Source organism: Lolium perenne, chromosome 1 (genome assembly GCF_019359855.2).
Source record: "Lolium perenne isolate Kyuss_39 chromosome 1, Kyuss_2.0, whole genome shotgun sequence".
NCBI classification, from domain to species: Eukaryota; Viridiplantae; Streptophyta; class Magnoliopsida; order Poales; family Poaceae; genus Lolium; species Lolium perenne.
In genome coordinates this window covers 139407492-139427396 of record NC_067244.2, presented here as the reverse complement: position 1 = coordinate 139427396, position 19905 = coordinate 139407492, and the positions used below count along the sequence as shown (strand labels likewise).

At 48.0% G+C, this 19905-nt stretch overlaps 1 protein-coding gene and 1 long non-coding RNA gene across 3 annotated transcripts; one reads left to right on the top strand and one right to left on the bottom strand.

Moving 5' to 3' along the window:
- Window positions 1-7772: 7772 nt before the first annotated feature.
- Window positions 7773-9639, top strand: LOC127306076 (uncharacterized). Its single transcript, XR_011742867.1, has 3 exons — window positions 7773-8032; window positions 8105-8329; window positions 9349-9639. It is a non-coding gene; the product is annotated as an uncharacterized lncRNA (long non-coding RNA).
- A 220-nt stretch (window positions 9640-9859) lies between these two features.
- On the bottom strand, window positions 9860-11985 carry LOC127306063 (obtusifoliol 14-alpha demethylase). Of its 2 annotated transcripts, XM_051336680.2 has the most exons (3): window positions 11720-11985; window positions 11039-11530; window positions 9860-10946 (listed from the first exon to the last, which is right to left on the bottom strand). In XM_051336680.2, exons 2-3 carry the CDS (start codon window positions 11504-11506, stop codon window positions 9954-9956), a joined length of 1461 nt encoding a protein of 486 aa, XP_051192640.1. In that variant the 5' UTR covers window positions 11507-11530; window positions 11720-11985; the 3' UTR covers window positions 9860-9953. The 2 variants fall into 2 exon arrangements, with proteins under 2 accessions (XP_051192640.1, XP_051192635.1); XM_051336675.2 differs by lacking the exon at window positions 11720-11985 and having other exon boundaries at window positions 11039-11706.
- Between the last annotated feature and the right edge of the window lie 7920 nt (window positions 11986-19905).

Here is a 19905-nt window from a genome sequence, read left to right as displayed (position 1 = left end):
CGGATGCTCCACAACACGCTTGGTAGTTCTTCTGGCCAGGTATGTCGAGCTTTTTCCAGTGGTCCTAACAAGCGCTTCTTGATACCATTGCAGATGATGCCATTGGCTTTCTCGACTTGCCCATTGGTTTGAGGATGTGCAACTGACGCAAAGTTCAGCTTAATACCCACCTCTTCGCAATAATCTTTGAATTCATGGGATGTGAAGTTGCTGCCGTTGTCTGTGACGATGCTGTGGGGCACTCCAAATCTGAAGACGAGGCCTTTTACAAATTTTACTGCGGATGCTCCATCTGGTGAATTTATCGGCTTCGCTTCTATCCACTTTGTAAACTTATCGACAGCTACTAGCATGTACTCCTTTCCTCCTGGCCAGGATTTGTGTAACTTACCCACCATATCAAGTCCCCATTGAGCAAAGGGCCAAGACAATGGTATTGGTGCTAACTCTGCTGCTGGAGAGTGAGGTTTTGCGGCGAACCTTTGACATGCGTCGCAAGTTCTTACTATGTCCTTGGCGTCCTCGATTGCTGTCAACCAGTAGAATCCTGCCCGAAAAACCTTGGCTGCGATAGCTCGACTACTTGCGTGGTGGCCACATATTCCTTCGTGTACATCCTTCAGGATTATTCTTCCTTCTTCGGGTGTAACGCACCTTTGCAAAACGCCTGAAATACTTCGCTTATACAATTCTCCCTTGACCACCGTAAAAGCTTTGGAGCGTCGAATTACTCGCCTTGCTTCAACTGGATCATCGGGTATTTCTTTCCTCATGATGTATGATATGTACGGCTGCATCCACGGTATCTGTATCACCATGACCAAGTCCTGATCTTCTTCTTCGTCCTCTTGCTTTTCCTTGGCAGCCCCCGAGGGTTTCTTCTCCTTCTTTTTTGACTTTGTTGGCTTAGTGGATCTCTCTGTTATCTCTTCCCAGAATACACCTGGCGGGACTGGAAGGCACTGTGACCCGATGTTTGCAAGAACGTCGGCTTCGTCGTTGCTCAACCTGCTAATATGATTTACTTCGCATCCATCGAATAACTTTTCAAGCTCGTTGTACACCTCCTTGTATGCCATCATGCTATCATTGATTGCATCACATTGGTTCATAACTTGCTGAGCCACCAACTGTGAGTCGCCAAAGATTTTTAATCGAGTTGCTCCGCAGGCTTTCGCCATCTTCATCCCGTGTATGAGAGCCTCATATTCTGCTTCATTGTTAGATGCGTTAAGGAACGTCATCCGGAGGATGTACTTCAATTTGTCGCCTTCAGGTGATATGAGTACTACTCCTGCGCCAGCTCCTTCTAGTCTCTTGGACCCATCAAAGTTCATGGTCCAAGTTCTCGATAAATCTGGTGGTCCTGTATTTTGCAACTCCATCCATTCTCGCGATGAAGTCCACAGTATTTGCGACTTTATTGCTTTTCTTTTTTCATACGTGATGTCCCGAGGGAAAGTTCTATTCCCCAAAGGGAGACACGACCCGTAGCTTCGGGGTTATTCAGTATATTTGACAAGGGAGCTTCATTGACCACTATGATCGGGTGTGCCGAAAAATAGTGGCGCAATTTTCGTGCTGTCGTGAACACTCCATATGCTAGCTTTTGGTACTGAGGGTACCTTTGTTTTGAAGGTGACAAGACTTCGCTCACGAAGTATCTTGGCCGCTGCACTCCATGGATTTTCCCTTCTTCCTCTCTTTCGACAACTAATCTTGTGCTAACCACTTGGGGCGTGGCTGCAATATACGGCAGGAGAGGTTCCTTTTCCTTTGGAGCCACCAGGATTGGTGGTGTCGAGATTTTTCGCTTCAGATCCTCGAAAGCTCTGTCGGCCTCTTCGTTCCACTGGAATTTATCTCCTTGTTTTATCAGCGCATAAAATGGTAACGCTTTTTCTCCTAACCTGGCGACGAACCTGCTCAAAGCTGCGACTCGCCAGTTAGCTGCTGTATTTCTTTCAACTTTGTTGGCTTTCTCATTGTTACTATGGCTTGTATTTTGTCGGGATTTGCTTCAATCCCTCTTGCCGAAACTAGAAACCCCGAAGTTCTCCTGTTTGGGATGCCAAAAGAACACTTCGTCGGGTTCAGTTTGAGGCAGAATTTGTCGAGGTTGTCAAAAGTTTCTTTGAGATCCTCGATCAATGTTGTCCCCTTTTTTGATGTTATGACGACATCATCGATGTATACTTGCACGTTTTTCCCGATCTGTGTTGCTAAACACTTCGCATCATCCTCGATATGTTGCTCCCGCATTTTTTAGACCAAAGGGCATTGTTTTGTAGCAAAACACGCCGTAAGGTGTAATAAACGCTGTCTTGGCTTCATCATCTTCTTTTAATCTGATCTGGTTATAACCAGAGTATGCATCCAAGAAGGAAAGACGTTCGCAACCTGCCGTGGAGTCGATAATTTGATCGATCCTTGGGAGGGGAAAGTGATCCTTAGGACAATGTTTATTGAGACACGTAAAGTCGACGCACATGCGAAGGACTGTCGTGTTTTCTTCGGCACCATCACCGGGTTAGCTACCCATGTGGCTTCGTAGATATTTCTCTCGATAAAACCAGCTTCTTCGAGTCGATTTATTTCTGAAAGCATGGCTTTGCGGTTTGGTTCAAAAACGCCGCAAAGGTTGTATGATTGGTTTCGCTGTTGGATCCTGTTTTAGGTGGTGGTCGGCAAGTTCCCTGGTACTCCTGGCATGTCAGCTGGACACCATGCAAAGATTTTCCAGTTCTCACGGAGGAACTTGACGAGCGCGCTTTCCTATGCGATATCCATATCGTTTGCGATAGATGTCGTCTTTTTGGATCTGTCTGGTGAATCTGCACCTCCTTAGAATTTTTCTCTCGTGTTGAAAGTTGCTTCTTTATTTGGACTTCCAGCGTCTCGCAGTTCGTCGTAATCAGTCATGCTTTTTGACGCCAAGTACTCGGCTTGCATCCCGAAAGTTTCGCCAACCCGTGAAAATCCTTGTCGCACTTATCGGCTAAGGCAAAGCTTCCCTTGACCGTGATTGGTCCTCTTGGTCCGGGCAACCTCCACAACAGGTATGTATAGTGTGGTACTGCCATAAATCTAGCATATGCTGGTCGTCCCAACAGAGCGTGGTATTGTGATGGAAAATCCACGACTTCAAATTCGAGCTTCTCGATTCTATAATTTTCTCGGGTCCCAAATTGAACATCGAGATTGATTTTTCCCAATGGATAACTTGGTTTCTCTGGTGTAATGCCGTGGAACCTTGTGTCTGTTGGTTTCAAGTTTGCTAAGGATATGTTCATCTTCCTCAATGTATCTGCATACATGAGGTTCAAGCTGCTGCCGCCGTCTATGAACACTCGAGAGACATCAAATCCTGCGATAACTTCGCGTAATAAGTGCTGACTGCCCCGGTCGAGGAACTTGCTGCGGATGATCTCGCTATTGTGAAGCCGATATCTTGTCCTCGACCAATTAAGGTACTCAACTGTTGGTGGAGGCATTTTCTCTGCCATAAACACCTGTCGTGAGATTACTTTTTGAGCTCTATTGGACGGCCTTCCCTTCTGAATCATCAACACTGCTCCGTTGGAATTAGGATCAACATAGGGTGGTGGTGCAGTGCTGCCGCTATTCTTAGCTGGTGTCGATTGTCCTCTGTAATCGCGGGAGGTGGCGGGAGATGAACCTCGCTCCTAGGCTCCCGAGGGTTTCTCTGTGCTGCTCGAGCGTGAGCATTTTCTCGCGTATCCGAACATTGCACGAAAATTTCGACAGTCTTTCTGCAGTGCCACTGACTGTCTTTTCCCGTTCTTGTCGAGGAAGAAGTGCATCCGGCACGGTCCGTTCAGCATTTCCTCGGGGGACACGAAGGTCTTGGAAACCTCGGCCCACTATTTTGCCTCGTTGCGTGAATCATCCCTATTATCACCTCGCTGTTCACCGCTTCTCTGGTAATCATCTCTGTTGCCTCCTGTATTTGTCCGAAACCTGCCGAAATTTGTTCTGGGGCGTCGTAGTTCGGTACGTCCGAGGAAATCTTCGCCTCGGTTGATAGTTTCGACCACGGTCCTCCTCGGCGACTGTGTCGTTTGTTGTGGACAGCGTCTTCTCCATCTGCCCATTTATTTGCTATCTCCATTAACGCGGATACCGTCCTTGGATTGGTCCTTCCCAAATCCTCGACAAAGTCTCCACGCACGACTCTGCGACAAACGCATCTATTGCTCTCTCGTCGGATATGTTTTCTGCCGAAGTTTTTGATGATATTCCACCTCTGGATGTACTTTCTCATTGGCTCATCTGGCTTTTGTCGACACGCTCTCAACTCCTCTAACGATGCGGGTTTTTTGCACGTGGATCTGAAGTTCTTGACGAACACGTCCTCGAAACTTTCCCAGCTGTCGATGGATCCTGGAGCGAGTTTCTTTATCCATGATCGTGCGGCACCACTCGGGTGCACCTGGATGCTTTGCATGGCTGTTGCCCTAGTTCCTCCCTGTCGGCTTCACCGTCTCCGGATAGTCGACTAGCCAATCCTCTGGATCTTGAAGGCCGTCGAATTTCTTGAAATTATCGGGTAACTTGAATCCCGAGGGACTCGCGTTTCGGACTCTCCTCGTGAAGCATGGTAAGCCGCACATATCTTCGTCGTTAAGTTCGGGGATTGCCGATGATCCCTTCGCTTTGCCGCGCTCTCGTCGACTCTTGCTTGTGCTGCCGTGTCTCTTGCTCCACTTGGCCCTTCAAAAGCCGCTGTTGTCGCTGCGGGTCGCGGACTATTTTGCCTTGCCACTCCTTCGGGAGGCGTTGATATAAACGCTGTCCCCATAGCTCCAACTCCTGCTACCGCCATATTGTACAGTGTTTCCCTTGGGTCACCCGGAGGTGGTTTAGATGCAAGGATAAAGGCATGTGTCGCCATATACCCAGCCTCTGGTGTCTTAGGGATGATGTTTCCTCTTGTATCTATCGACATAAAGGACATGTCGAGGTTTTGAACCAAGTGCTCTCTTTCCGCTTCGGGTATGTGTTGCGCCTTGACCTTGCTCGTTCCGCGCCTCCCGATGGCTAACACCCCTAGATCCAGATTGTCGACTTCGAACAGCCCTACTCCAGCTGGATGCAGAAGCTGCCTCCTTGCTCCTGGTCAACTCAGTCGTCTGCTTTTCCAATTCCCTGGCAGCTCGTGCGAGCCTATATTGATATGCTTGCAATTCTTCCGGTGTGGCTGTGGTAGCCATTGGTTCTGTGCCGTTCATAGCTCTCGCAGCTCTGTCCCACGCTGCTTGTGAAAGTTGAACTCTATCTCGCGGCTCTGGCCCGACGTATTTGTTGCCCAAGCCTTGTCGCAAATTGGAGGGATCGACGTATGGATTTCCCAAACTGTCGAAAGCCTCAGATGTCTCCTCTTGACCTTCAATGGCGTAAATCTGATGATACCTTGTACTCAGATCTATGTTGGGTTTGGTGACATCATCGTTGAGATTGATGAGGACCTTGCCCACTGTGAGAGATTTGTCGATGAAGTCATTACTGTCGACATCGCTTGAGCCATCGCTTATATACGAGTCCGCAGATGACTCAAACGATATGTCGTTGAAGATCTTGGCGAGTTTCTCTCTTGCTCTGATACTGACGTAGCGTGTCGCCGAGGTTTCTTCTTCTCCTGACTCGTTTGACGATGCATAGCTTGAAAAATCGGAATCGGCCACTGATGATCCCGACGAAATCGGAATTTCGACACGATACGATCCTTCCTTCTCGACGCGAAAGTGGAACCTTCCGAACGTCATCTCCATGGGCTCCGCCAGATACGCATATGCATCCAAACGGGAGGGTGGGTGAGGAACAAAATCGACAAGACCAGTAGCGATCTGTTTACCTCGATCCATTGTGTTGCTTGCGGTTGACGATGTCGAAGATCTTGAGCGTGCCATCGAGATCAGCTCCTTACGCCTCTAATTCCCACAGACGGCGCCAATTGACAAGGGATTAACTTGTCAATGCCTATGGATTGTAGGCTAGGGTTTAGTTAGAAGTAGAGGGTAAGTAGATCTCGAAGGTTTCAGCCGAAAAGTACTCGACGATTGTGAAAACTAGGGTTTGCAGACAATGATTCAGTTGATTCTTTTTGTCCCTCGACTCCCCCTTATATATGAGGTGAAGCCGAGGGATTCGTGCTATACAAGTTTACAGAGTCCGGGACGGTTTCTAACTCGTCCCGCCAGATTACAAACAACAATTTCTATTACAACTCTATCTTTCCTTAGTAAATCTTGGGCTCCCGAATCTTCTTATTCTTCGGGTATTGGGCCTCCAGTAAACCCCGGGTACCATCTTCGGCAGGCCCATTTGGGATGCCTATGTCAGCTGCCGCCTCCATCGTGCGTCACGCGTTCGCTGTAGTGAGGTTGTACCACAGCGCGGCGCCGGTGGCGACCACCGCGATCCCAGACACATGCTACCTAGAAGCTCCCCCTTGCTCCTCTTGGTCTTCCATGCCGAAAGAATTAAGTTGTGGCGTCTGTATCTACTGATTGGTCGCCATCTTCTCTGCCTTCGGCTACCCTACGCCGCTAAATGATCTTCTCTTTTGGCCACCCTGTGGCTCCTGCTCGACCGGATGGACTCAGTGGAGCCCATAGGATCATGCCGATGTCCTCCCCAAGCACCTACGTGTTCCTCTGTTCCTCCGAGACATGTTCGGCCATCTCTGTCGTCAACCCTGGCGTTGCCTTGGTGCTCTCGTGACTCCTCCGGCCAGGCGAGCGTGGGCTGCGGGGTCCAGAATAGAACGCCGGGTGGGGATTCGATGCAGTGTTGGCGTGGTGGGGAAGGGGCTCACGTCAGCATGCTAATCCAACAGCGGCGTCGCCAGATTTGGGGCTTGAGGCGGCAACGAAGGGAACCAAACCTTCTCAACGGGTTGGGTGTTTTTAAGAAATAAGAGATCTTTATATCATGTCCTGTAAAAAGTACACCAGTTGGGACGGTAATGCCACTACCATATGGGTCCCACGCTGCCACGTCATCAAATACGTAACCACATCTGTCACGGTGATGGTACATGAACCTACATTGCGACTTTGATGACTGTAAATTAAACTTTTCTGAGTACAGTGACTAAACTGATTTACAAGGACAAGTTCCATGATGTCTCATGTATTTTACTCTTCCTACTAATTATCCGATAGACGGTACTCGTTGCGCGTGATGCCTCGCCGCACGGCGTTGAATTCCTACTAATTATCCGATAGATACATGCAACGGGTACTCGTCGCGCGTGATGCCTCGCCGCACGGCGTTGAACTCGCTTGCATCACGTGAGATGTCACACGTCAATCTATATTGTGACATGCGGAGTGACGTTTTGCTTTGTGAAGGACTGTCTCTAGCTAATGATACCCTTGCTACTAGTTTGAACTCGCCTTGGATGGGCCAACAAACTGATAATAGGGCCCGGTCCATGAATGGATCCCTGGATGGGTGGGTACAAAACCCAAACACAACATATATTTTCACGCATGGGCAGTAAACAAATAATTGATAAACATAACACAAGTAATTAACTATGATGAATCTTTTATCTCTTAATAGGAACCCCCCACTACCACATTTTCCTGCATTTTCGTGAAGCCACGTCAGCACTTTAGTCCCACAGCGTAAGTCCCGCCTCGCGTCACCTTGCTTTGTTGCTTCTTTCTTCGTACCTGGATCGAACGACATGGGCTGGAACGATTTTCTGGCTCCCTCAACCGTTCAACATGTACTCGAAAAAAAAGGCAGAGCCGCTCTTCCTCTTCCTCAGCCGGCGCGACCTTCCGTCCTCCGCCTCCCAATGATCCACCAGCGACCTCTAGCCTCCTCCACATAATGCTGATGAAAATGCTTCATAAATTCCATGAATCACCGCTGGAAACTGTTCGAAGCAACTCATCTGCCGCCGCTGCCCCTAACATATAAAGAAGGCCATGCTGCGATAAGATTCAATCAGGACACCCTGCTCGCCCCACCACCGCTGCCACCGGCCTCAAAGCTGGTACTGCTCGCGCCCCATACTAATTTCTTCTCTATTTTTTCAATCTCTCACTGTCTATTCCCAATCTGGCAGGTTGAGCTCTGCTCCAAGTTTGGCCCTGCTGACCATTTTCTTGGATCGATTATGACTATTGGTACCTCAGCGCCACCGGATTTCTTTAAATTTTTGGCATTGCCGGTCAGCTCGCTCAAGAATCATCGGATTTATTCATTTTGTGGTCTGCTAGCTGAATCTAGGAAACACCACCTATCATCACGTGTACTAACTGCAGGCGTTGCAGAGCACCTACTTCCGTTGGTACGCAAATATAATATCCTCTCCTGTTCGCTAATCTTATCTCCTGCTCTTAAGTTTGTATTTGCATTGGCTGATCACATAGCACCTCATATTTGTTACCTCTCCTGAATTAATTATTATTTAGTTTCGTTGTAATTTGCTCTCCTACAAATCTTTCGTCAATGCATGTGTTCAGAAATATGTTGTCTACAGACCACAAGAACAGTACCTCTTCTTTTCAATTCGCCTGTGTGCGGTTGCAAAGATGGGTGCCCCTGAAAGTTCTAAAAATTCTCAAAACCATCATGTTAATCATTCCATCTCACGCAGAGGTGGACGACCATGCCGTCAGTCAGAAGCTGTTGCCACCCCTCAATTAAACCATTCAACTTCTTCCATGATCGGCACCATCGTGTGCATCTTAGGAGTAGAGATAAGTCAAGGTCAATATATCTATTACACTGATCGACATTTGTGTCAACTTATTAACTTTTCATGTGCTTCATATCATCACACTACAACATGTACAAAATGTTTTGTACATGGGCGATTAAATCAGGAATCATCTGCATCAGATCTGGAAACAAAAAATTTAACCATTACCCACAACAGTAAGCCCTTCTTATGTTCACATTAGTGTACCTCGCATTCAGCTTTTTGGTCAATAAAATAAGTAAATAAACATTTCAGGAACTATCTTACCAATGGGCACTTCTTTATAGACCTATTTTGGATTTATTGACCTCACAGAACAGCTCAGTTTCAAAGCACTTCTTTGATCATATTCGGCAATACAATACCATGTTTGCAATTACTTCAATGGGTGCTAAAGTTATAATACCATATTAGGCAATACAATACCATGTAATGGGTGCAAGTCATTCTTCCATATCTAAATACAAATACAACTATGAACACACACGCTTCTCCCATAATTCGTACATGGAGCAACAAGGAGGCAAAAACATGTACTGCTCACCGTTACATTTTTGTTTATATTCACATTGCTACATTCATGTAAATTTCTTTCTATCTTTCAGGACACAATTGAGAATCACCGCGTGTGTACTTCCATCTTCAACTAATCGACACATGGAAGCCAACAAGATGTTTACGGAAGCAATACAAAAACTCAAGGACATGAGACGACCCCTACATCTAACTCTAGAAGAAGGGAATGAAGGGGAACCTTCACAAGCCTATTAGGATCTGATCAGACGTTCTTCCCAATCAAACACATAAAAAATGTAAAGAGATATGTCATGGCTATCCTTTTCGATGATAAAACTTTATAGAAAGACAATGCATAGTTTCCAATGCACTTATCAACTAATCAGATCATGTAATAAGCTTATTACATATCAAATAAATATATGCGCTTCTTATCAAAGCTTTCATAAAGCTAAATATATAAATTCTTATCCAATATATCACTAAAAACATCCCGCAGCAACGCGCGGGGTATCATCTAGTTATTAGTATAGTACATACCAGGCTGACCAAGCCAAACATTTGAATAAAGAGTGGTTGAAGTGGAAGTAAACCACTACATTGCGGAAAAAAAACGAAGCCTTAATATGACAACTACACAAAGAAAGATACATCCAGGCAAATAGATGCTGCTAGACGGACACATCTGAGCTAGTTACATACGGCATCTCTTATAACTTACCATTATTTTGCATTTAGGCTCTACTACAAACTTGCTCCAGTCTTTCTTGGGAAAAGAAGAAGTCAGTTTAAGCTCAAAATTTCTCAGCAAATGGCTCCATATAATTTTAATTTGCATGAAACCATAGGCCTCGCCGGCGCAAGCATGCCTCCCACCACCAAAAACTGTGTAAGAGTGTCTACCCCCAACTTTATCCTCTTCTCTTCCATAACGAAACCGATCTGGATCAAACATCTCGGGGTCCTTGTAAACGTGTGACAGCTTGCTTGTTAGAATTACAGGATGTGCTAAGGTGTCACCTGCGGGGATATCATATTCATTTCCCTCTTTTGTCTGCACAATGAAGCTCTGCAGTGCCTTGCGAAGCAACAATGGCGCTGCTGGATACATCCGTCCCGCCTCTTTGATGCAGCTATGCAGTATCTCCATATCCGACAAGGCATTCCAGTCTACCTTACCGTCCTTATATTTCCTCATTACCTGCTTCTGCTCCTCTAGTGCAGCACGCAAGGAGTTTGGGTGGGTCAAAAGGCAAGCTCCGGTCCAGGAGGATGCAATTGCACTGGTGTGCTTTCCAGCAAATAAGAGTCCGATGATCATCCCGGAGACCTCTCCTTCAGTTGTTGGACGGCCGTCTCTATAGCGGGAATCTATCAGTCTCTGGAGCATATCGTCCTCGACGCGGTTGCAGCTCTTTCTTGACCTCACAATTGCGCATAATATCTCTGCAAGCTTGGCTTGTGCTCTGTCCCGTCGATTGTTTACTGGAACCGGAATATAGGGGAACAAGAAACTGACCACGTTCACCCCTCCTTCAATATCCGCAAACAATGCGTAGAACTCACCAAATATCTTATCTCGTACCTCGCTTCCAAGTAGGCATCGACTTGCAATCAGCATGAGTACCTGCGTGAACTCATGTTTCAGATCCACGACACCCTCGTCTCCCCACTTCGCAAAGTACTCCTGTAGAATATCACATGAATGTGTATTTCAGTTGCATCTCAAAGAAGTACAGTATGTAGAGTAGATACTACACATGATGACAGTCCAATTACCTCCACTTCCCGGAGCATGGGATCAACATAGCTCCTCAGCTGCGCTGGGCGCAGAGAATCCATGACGAAGCGAGACTGCTCCGCTCGGGTAGCCTGATCTACGGCATAGCCATGTCCTTTGCCAAACATTGGCACAGTGAACTCACTGAAATTTCCTTGGGAAATCTCTGAATCCAAAGCATGAAAGAAAGGAACAGAGACCTCGTGTCCAACCAAGAAGGTTATTCGTTTCCAAAGAAATCGTACTGTGAAAACACTGCCAAACTTGTTATACAGATATGCAAGTATAGCTTCGGGATCCTTTCTACACAGAGAAGGGAAGATCTTTAGGAGATCAGTTCCCTTCACCACGGGTGGACGAGGCGGTGAGGAGTCAGAGGTATGCACTCTTCTATTTGAAATCTTGGATACTAGTGCAGGGATGATGGAAAAAACTGTTACGACCAACAAAGCGACGAGAACACTCATGTCCACGTCTTTACCGGATTGACACTGGGAAAACATAAAGATAATTAGTAGAGTATGAAGAAATACGTACTCCTCAAGCAATTCAAATGTAGATGGTGTACATTATTTTTGGTCATTTCTAGTCTAAATTTTAAGTAGTTCGTGCAGATTAATGCAGCAAAAAAAATCCAAAAATGGAACTCATATGGAACAAGAAGTAAATGTCAAGCATACCTCAATACGAACTTCAGCTCCCCGCAGATTAATGATCTCTGGAAGGCCTCACTATTATAAATGGAACTGGAAGGTAGGTTGAGCCCGTACGTGTTTGCTCGGTCTTTTGAGCTGTCCGTGAGAAGGCGGCAAGCGGCGAGCGGCGAGCGGCGAGCGGCGAGCGGCGAGCGGCGAGCAGGTCTGTCCGAGTCGACCGAGTGGAGGCCGATGTGTCGGGCGACGAGCGGGCTGTTGGACCCAGAGTCCGATCCAACGGAGACTGCAGTTCATTTCCCTCAGGTCATCTCCAACGGGACGAAAATGCGTGCCTAAAAGTAGTCGCGATAGTCCGTTTATGTTGTTTTGTGGACATATGTTGTCCACGCGTCCGTTTGCATCTGGGTGTGTTCCCACCTGACAATTTATTTTTAGATTTGCAATGCATTTAAAAGTATAAAAAGTAGTACATTTAAATGCATAAAAACTATACAACGTAGATCTAGCAGACTAAACTACTTGCTTCCGGACGGGTCGGCACCGTCGTTGCATCGCTCCATCGTCTGCTTCTCCCCCGCCTCCCGTGCGGCTGCTATGGCTAGGTGCGCCGCCGCGTCCTCTTGCAGGCACTGCTCCAGCCTCGCTTTCGCGGCGTCGTCCTTGAGCGTCTCAAAAGACTCGACGATAGCCCTCTGCTCCGCCGCCCGCTCCTCCAGCGTAGGCGCATCAGGGTAATCGGAAGACTAAGATATCTCGGAGTCGGAGTCCTCTGTGGTTGCGGCGGCCGCCAGCCTGCGCTGTTCCATCTCGGCGACCAACACCGCGTGGCCCGTCAGCTCCTCCTCTGCTTCCTTCGCCGCGAGTGCCAAGGCCTTGGCGTCCCTGACCGGGTCGAGGAGGTCGCCCGTGCTGTCGTCGGAGTCGAACTCGTCGTCGGAGCTTGAGGCCGGGGGAGGTGGAGTAGGAGGTGTAGGTGGAAGTGGAGGCGTGGCAGCCTGGCCGCGCCCGGCGTTGTTCATGGTGGCTGCGGCGGAGTCTGAGCGGCTGCGGCACTACGGCAGAGGTTATGCGGCGGCTAGGGTTTTTGCGGGGAGGAGATGACATGCTGGACGCCCATGTTTATATAGATCAGAGGCAGGGTGACGGCCGCGGCACGCGTGGCAACGCCATTACTTCGTGCGCAGAGATAGGCGACGGCCGCGCGCCACGCGAGGCATCACCATTTACGCGGCCGCAGACTGGCGAAGCGACGCGTCGGCGACAGTACTAACGGAGAAGACGCATCGACGCTGGGTCACAGTCAGGTGGGTCAGACAAATCGTCCGCCAGACGCGAGCAGACACTTTCCGCGTCCACAGAGACACATCCCAGACGCATATTTGGACGAGGTTTGCGTCTCCGCGGACGACTCGATCACTTTGCGTCGCCCCGCTGGAGGTGGTACCAGACGCATTTCCGGTCACGGCGGACGAAAACGGTCGCTTGTTTGCATCCCCGTTGGAGATGCCCTCAGTTCCAACGGTTTGCTGTATCACGCGCACTCGATTTTCCTCCGTACGTACATGACGATCCATCCAGCTGCTTATGACGAAGCAATTTCGGCTCTAATTAAGTTCAATAAAAGCATCTCTAATTAAGTTCAATAAAAGCATCTCTAACAGAGTTCGTAAAAGGTCCAAAACCGAAAAATAACCGCCAGTTTACATGTTCAGACCGAAAAAGGGCGCCGATCAGTGACCGTAAACGAGCCCAAACTGAAAATATTTTTTTGGGCTGCGCTCGGTTCGCTCCGTCGGGTATTTGTAGGGGCCGATGGAGCGAACCGAAGGCAACCCGAGCATAATCCCTAGTTTGCGCGCGAGGGAACTTTCAGCTCCTCCCAAGTCCCAACCGCCGCCGCCGCCGATGATCTATGCGCCCTCACCTTCCTCTGCGCCACCACCCTCCGATTTCGCTCCGATGAGTCTCGAATCGACCCTGCCGGCGGCCGTTGGTACCTCGCAGGCGCCGCCACCTTCTCCCGTGGTCGCCACAGCTTCCGCCGCTCCTCCAACCACCCCGGCGATCCCTGCCATCCCTGCGACCCCAGCGGAAGAAGCAACGCCGGTCTCGGGGACGAGCGGGGTGAAGCGGCGGCGCGCGGGAACGCATGTGGTCACCGGCGCCCACCGTGGGGCCTGCGGCGTCTGGAGGCCGGAACCGGGAGGGTTCCGCCATGGGAAGCTTCGACGACACAATCGCTGTGGGGCGTGTCCTTTACGCCGGAAATCTGCCGATCGTCCCTCCGGATGAGTGCTGGATTCCGGCTAAGACCGACCCCGTCAAGCTCTCCATCGTCCCAGTTGGCGGCATACACATCTTCATCGGGGAAACCGTCGATTCCGACGGAAACCCACTGGTAAGTAACGCTGACGCGACCGCTGCTGAGCAGGACGCAGTCGCGAAGATCCGATCTGAGTCGCAGGAACTTCCTAAGAAGGATTCCGCCTTAGATCTGAAAAAATCAAAACCCACCCAATCCGCCCCTGAGCAGGAAATAACGGTGGAAGACCAATGCAGATCCGCCTGGGTCTCCCAGGTGTTAGAGAAGCAAAGGTGTCACTTCGTGCACTTCATAGCCCATACCGCCGGAGCCGCCCCTCAAGAGATCGGAGCTGGCCCCGTGCAGGATGAGGCGCCGGAAAACGCTGTCGCTCCGGATCAGCAGGAGGCTGTCGGAGAAAGCGACGCTCCGGGTCAAGAGGGTGCCGGAAACACTGAGGAATCAATCCTCGGCAACCTAAGCCCAATATCCGGGGATTCCATGGACACCGAAGAGTTCGATCGGAAGGTAAAAGAATACGGATACGGTGAACAGCCCGACGTCGAGTCCGCCCAGCCCATGCAGGTTCTCGCAACCGTGGCACAGCTGGATCAGCAGGAACCCGAAGATGAAAACACCGCCTCCGATCCGGGACCGTCCAATATAGGATCTCCGCTAGATCGGGGACTACCGTACGAGGATGTCCTGTCTCCGGAAGAAATAGTTGCACAAGCACGCATGGATTTGGTCGCAAAGTCAGACGTCCTCAACAAGCCAATAACGCCTGGCGACGCCGCAGATCCAGAGGCTTTAGAGGCCACCAGAAAGGAGATGCTGGCCACAGCCAAGAAGTTTGCCAATAGCGCAGCTGCTATATTGGATGAGAGGGAAGAAGCTGCGCATCTCATGGGCCGTTTCGATAGACAGGATCGCGAAATCACCGCAACACTCGAGCAAGTCAAGAGCATGAGAAAAGAGTGGGAGGTGAAAATGACCTATGCACAGGCGGAGGCTGATAGAATCATCAGAGAAGCAATCCCTCCCCGCAGGATCAACTTCGCAACCCCTGTCGAACAGCAGCCGCTCGCAACTCCAAAGGATAACATGCAGAAAGCGGCAGAAATCCTGAACAAAAAGGACGAAGAAATTGATATCGATTACGTCCGCAAGCTCGTTGCTTCTGCAATGCAGCAGCAGAGTAAGGCCGATACTTCGCGCAGGTTAGAATCCAATCCGGATCACTGTGTATCCACCGCGCAGAAGGACGCCCGTATCAATCGCCACCCTGATGATGAATCGCGCACCGGATCCATGGAGCGCAGAAGAAAAGCAAGGGAGCACCCGAACCCAATCCCCGTGCCATCGAAGACGCCTCCGTCAGACCCAAAGAAGGGAAAGGATGCAATGTACACTGGTAGGAACAAGTACCGGGATCCGTCACCTCCGCCTAACGGGTACCCGCGTCCCCCGCCACCTCGCCGCCGCAGTCCAGCCGGAAACACCAGGCCCCATGGGGCTGGTGGAATTAACATCCGCGACAATATGCCGCCGCCAAGGACCAGGGCGCGCACGCCGGAACCACGTCGGAACCAGAAAAACGATCATGAGCCCGAGCCCAGAAGGAGCCGGAACAATGATCGCGAGCAGGAGCCCAGGAGGAGCCGGAACGCGGAACATGAGCCAGAGCCTCGCAGGAGCCGGAACGACGAAGGAAACTATCACCAAGGTGAAGGTAGCCACCGAAGTCGGAGCGAGCCTCGGGAAGACCGCCGGGATTCAGACGGAGGAAGCAAAAAATCTTACAGGCCCCCTCGCAGGTCCCCTTCACCGCCACCCGCTCCCGCTCAAAAACCCCAGGCGGAGGCGGTGGCCGAAGATCCCGCTCCCGCTCAAAAACCCCAGGCGGCGGCCCACGCGACGCCCGAGAACGCCTCAATGAGTACAGATCTGACTACATTGGCCCAAAGTGCTTCGACAGGATGATCCGAGAGGAACCAATGCCAAGGATGAACCTCAAGCTACCCGGAAACCTGAAGACATATGATGGTACCGAAAGGCCGGACACCTGGGTTGAGGATTACTACAATGCTGTAACCTTCGCCGGAGGAACCCCTAATATCGCGTGCCGCATGCTTCAGTTGTACCTTGTAGGTCCAGCCCGGATCTGGCTCAGCGACCTCGAAAGGAACTCCATCTTTTGCTGGTTCGACCTGAAGAATGATACGTCTCCGACGTATCGATAATTTCTTATGTTCCATGCCACATTATTGATGTTATCTACATGTTTTATGCACACTTTATGTCATATTTGTGCATTTTCTGGAACTAACCTATTAACAAGATGCCGAAGTGCCGATTCTTTGTTTTCTGCTGTTTTTGGTTTCAGAAATCCTAGTAACGAAATATTCTCGGAATTGGACGAAATCAACGCCCAGGATCCTATTTTGCCACGAAGCTTCCAGAAGACCGAAGAGGAGACGAAGTGGGGCCACGAGGGGGCCACACCATAGGGCGGCGCGGCCCAGGCCCTGGCCGCGCCGACCTAGGGTGTGGGGCCCTCGTGCCCCTTCCTGACCTGCCCTTCCGCCTACTTAAAGCCTCCGTCGCGAAACCCCCAGTACCGAGAGCCACGATACGGAAAACCTTCTTAAGACGCCGCCGCCGCCGATCCCATCTCGGGGGATCCAGGAGATCGCCTCCGGCACCCTGCCGGAGAGGGGATTCATCTCCCGGAGGACTCTACGCCGCCATGGTCGCCTCCGGAGTGATGTGTGAGTAGTCTACCCCTGGACTATGGGTCCATAGCAGTAGCTAGATGGTTGTCTTCTCCCCATTGTGCTATCATTGTCGGATCTTGTGAGCTGCCTAACATGATCAAGATCATCTATCTGTAATTCTATATGTTGCGTTTGTTGGGATCCGATGAATAGAGAATACTTGTTATGTTGATTATCAAAGTTATATCTATGTGTTGTTTATGATCTTGCATGCTCTCCGTTACTAGTAGATGCTCTGGCCAAGTAGATGCTTGTAACTCCAAGAGGGAGTATTTATGCCCGATAGTGGGTTCATGCCTGCATTGACACCGGGACAAGGATGAAAGTTCTAAGGTTGTGTTGTGCTGTTGCCACTGGGGATAAAACATTGATGCTATGTCTAAGGATGTAGTTGTTGATTACATTACGCACCATACTTAATGCAATTGTCTGTTGCTTTGCAACTTAATACTGGAGGGGGTTCGGATGATAACCTGAAGGTGGACTTTTTAGGCATAGATGCAGTTGGATGGCGGTCTATGTACTTTGTCATAATGCCCAATTAAATCTCACTATACTCATCATGATATGTATGTGCATGGTCATGCCCTCTTTATTTGTCAATTGCCCAACTGTAATTTGTTCACCCAACATGCTGTTTATCTTATGGGAGAGACACCTCTAGTGAACTGTGGACCCCGGTCCAATTCTCTTTACTGAAATATAATCTACTGCAATACTTGTTCTAATGTTTTCTGCAAACAATCATCTTCCACACAATACGGTTAATCCTTTGTTACAGCAAGCCGGTGAGATTGACAACCTCACTGTTTCGTTGGGGCAAAGTACTTTGGTTGTGTTGTGCAGGTTCCACGTTGGCGCCGGAATCTCTGGTGTTGCGCCGCACTACATCCCGCCGCCATCAACCTTCAACGTGCTTCTTGGCTCCTACTGGTTCGATAACCTTGGTTTCATACTGAGGGAAACTTGCCGCTGTACGCATCACACCTTCCTCTTGGGGTTCCCAACGGACGCGTGTTGAACGCGTATCAAGCAGCTTTTTCTGGCGCCGTTGCCGGGGAGATCAAGACACGCTGCAAGGGGAGTCTCCACTTCTCAATCTCTTTACTTTGTTTTTGTCTTGCTTAGTTTTATTTACTACTTTGTTTGCTGCACTAAATCAAAATACAAAAAATTAGTTGCTAGTTTTACTTTATTTGCTATCTTGTTTGCTATATCAAAAACACAAAAAAAATTAGTTACTTGCATTTACTTTATCTAGTTTGCTTTATTTACTGTTGCTAAAATGGCCAACCCTGAAAATACTAAGTTGTGTGACTTCACAACCACAAATAATAATGATTTCTTATGCACACCTATTGCTCCACCTGCTACTACAGCAGAATTCTTTGAAATTAAACCTGCTTTACTGAATCTTGTTATGCGAGAGCAATTTTCTGGTGTTAGTTCTGATGATGCTGCTGCCCATCTTAATAATTTTGTTGAATTATGTGAAATGCAAAAATATAAGGATGTAGATGGTGACATTATTAAATTAAAATTGTTCCCTTTCTCATTAAGAGGAAGAGCTAAAGATTGGTTGCTATCTCTGCCTAAGAATAGTATTGATTCATGGACTAAATGCAAGGATGCTTTTATTGGTAGATATTATCCCCCTGCTAAAATTATATCTTTGAGGAGTAGCATAATGAATTCTAAACAATTAGATACTGAACATGTTGCTCAAGCTTGGGAAAGAATGAAATCTTTGGTTAAAAATTGCCCAACACATGGACTGACTACTTGGATGATCATCCAAACCTTCTATGCAGGACTAAATTTTTCTTCACGGAATTTATTGGATTCAGCTGCTGGAGGTACCTTTATGTCCATCACTCTTGGTGAAGCAACAAAGCTTCTTGATAATATGATGATCAACTACTCTGAATGGCACACGGAAAGAGCTCCACAAGGTAAGAAGGTAAATTCTCGTCAAGAAACCTCTTCCTTGAGTGATAAGATTGATGCTATTATGTCTATGCTTGTGAATGATAGGACTAATATTAATCCTAATAATGTTCCATTAGCTTCATTGGTTGCACAAGAAGAACATGTTGATGTAAACTTCATTAAAAATAATAATTTCAACAACAATGCTTACCGGAACAATTCTAGTAACAACTATAGGCCATATCCTTATAATAATGGCAACGGCTATGGTAATTCTTATGGGAATTCTTACAACAATAATAGGAGTTCACCCCCTGGACTTGAAGCCATGCTTAAAGAATTTATTAGTACACAAACTGCTTTTAACAAATCTGTTGAAGAAAAGCTTGGGAAAATTGATATACTTGCTTCTAAAGTCGATAGTCTTGCTGCTGATGTTGATCTTTTGAAATCGAAAGTTATGCCTAATGAAAATCATCATAATAAAATTGTTACTACAGCAAATGCCATCCAAGTTAGAATTAATGAGAATATAAGATTAATGGCTGAATTGCGTGCTAGGTGGGATAGAGAAGAAAATGAAAAACTAGCTAAAGAGAAGAATGTAGCTAAAGTTTGGACAATTACCACCACTAGTAATGCTAATGCTACACATGTTGCTGCACCTCCTACTAATACTAATAAAAGAATTGGTGTTAGCAAGGTTTCCACTTCTAATGCAAAGCGCGAGAAACTGCCTGAAACTGCTAAAACTGTTGAAACTGCCTGTGATAAAGCTGCTGAAATTTTTTCCAACATTGGGGATGATGATCCCATTGCTTTAGATTATAATGGTTTGAATTTTGATGATTGCCACATCTCTGAAGTTATAAAGTTCTTACAAAAACTTGCTAAAAGTCCTAATGCTAGTGCTATAAATTTGGCTTTCACGCAACATATTACAAATGCTCTCATAAAAGCTAGAGAAGAGAAACTAGAGCGCGAAGCTTCTATTCCTAGAAAGCTAGAGGATGGTTGGGAGCCCATCATTAAGATGAAGGTTACAGATTTTGATTGTAATGCTTTATGTGATCTTGGTGCAAGTATTTATGTTATGCCTAAGAAAATTTATAATATGCTTGACTTGCCACCACTGAAAAATTGTTATTTGGATGTTAATCTTGCTGATCATTCTACAAAGAAACCTTTGGGGAGAGTTGATA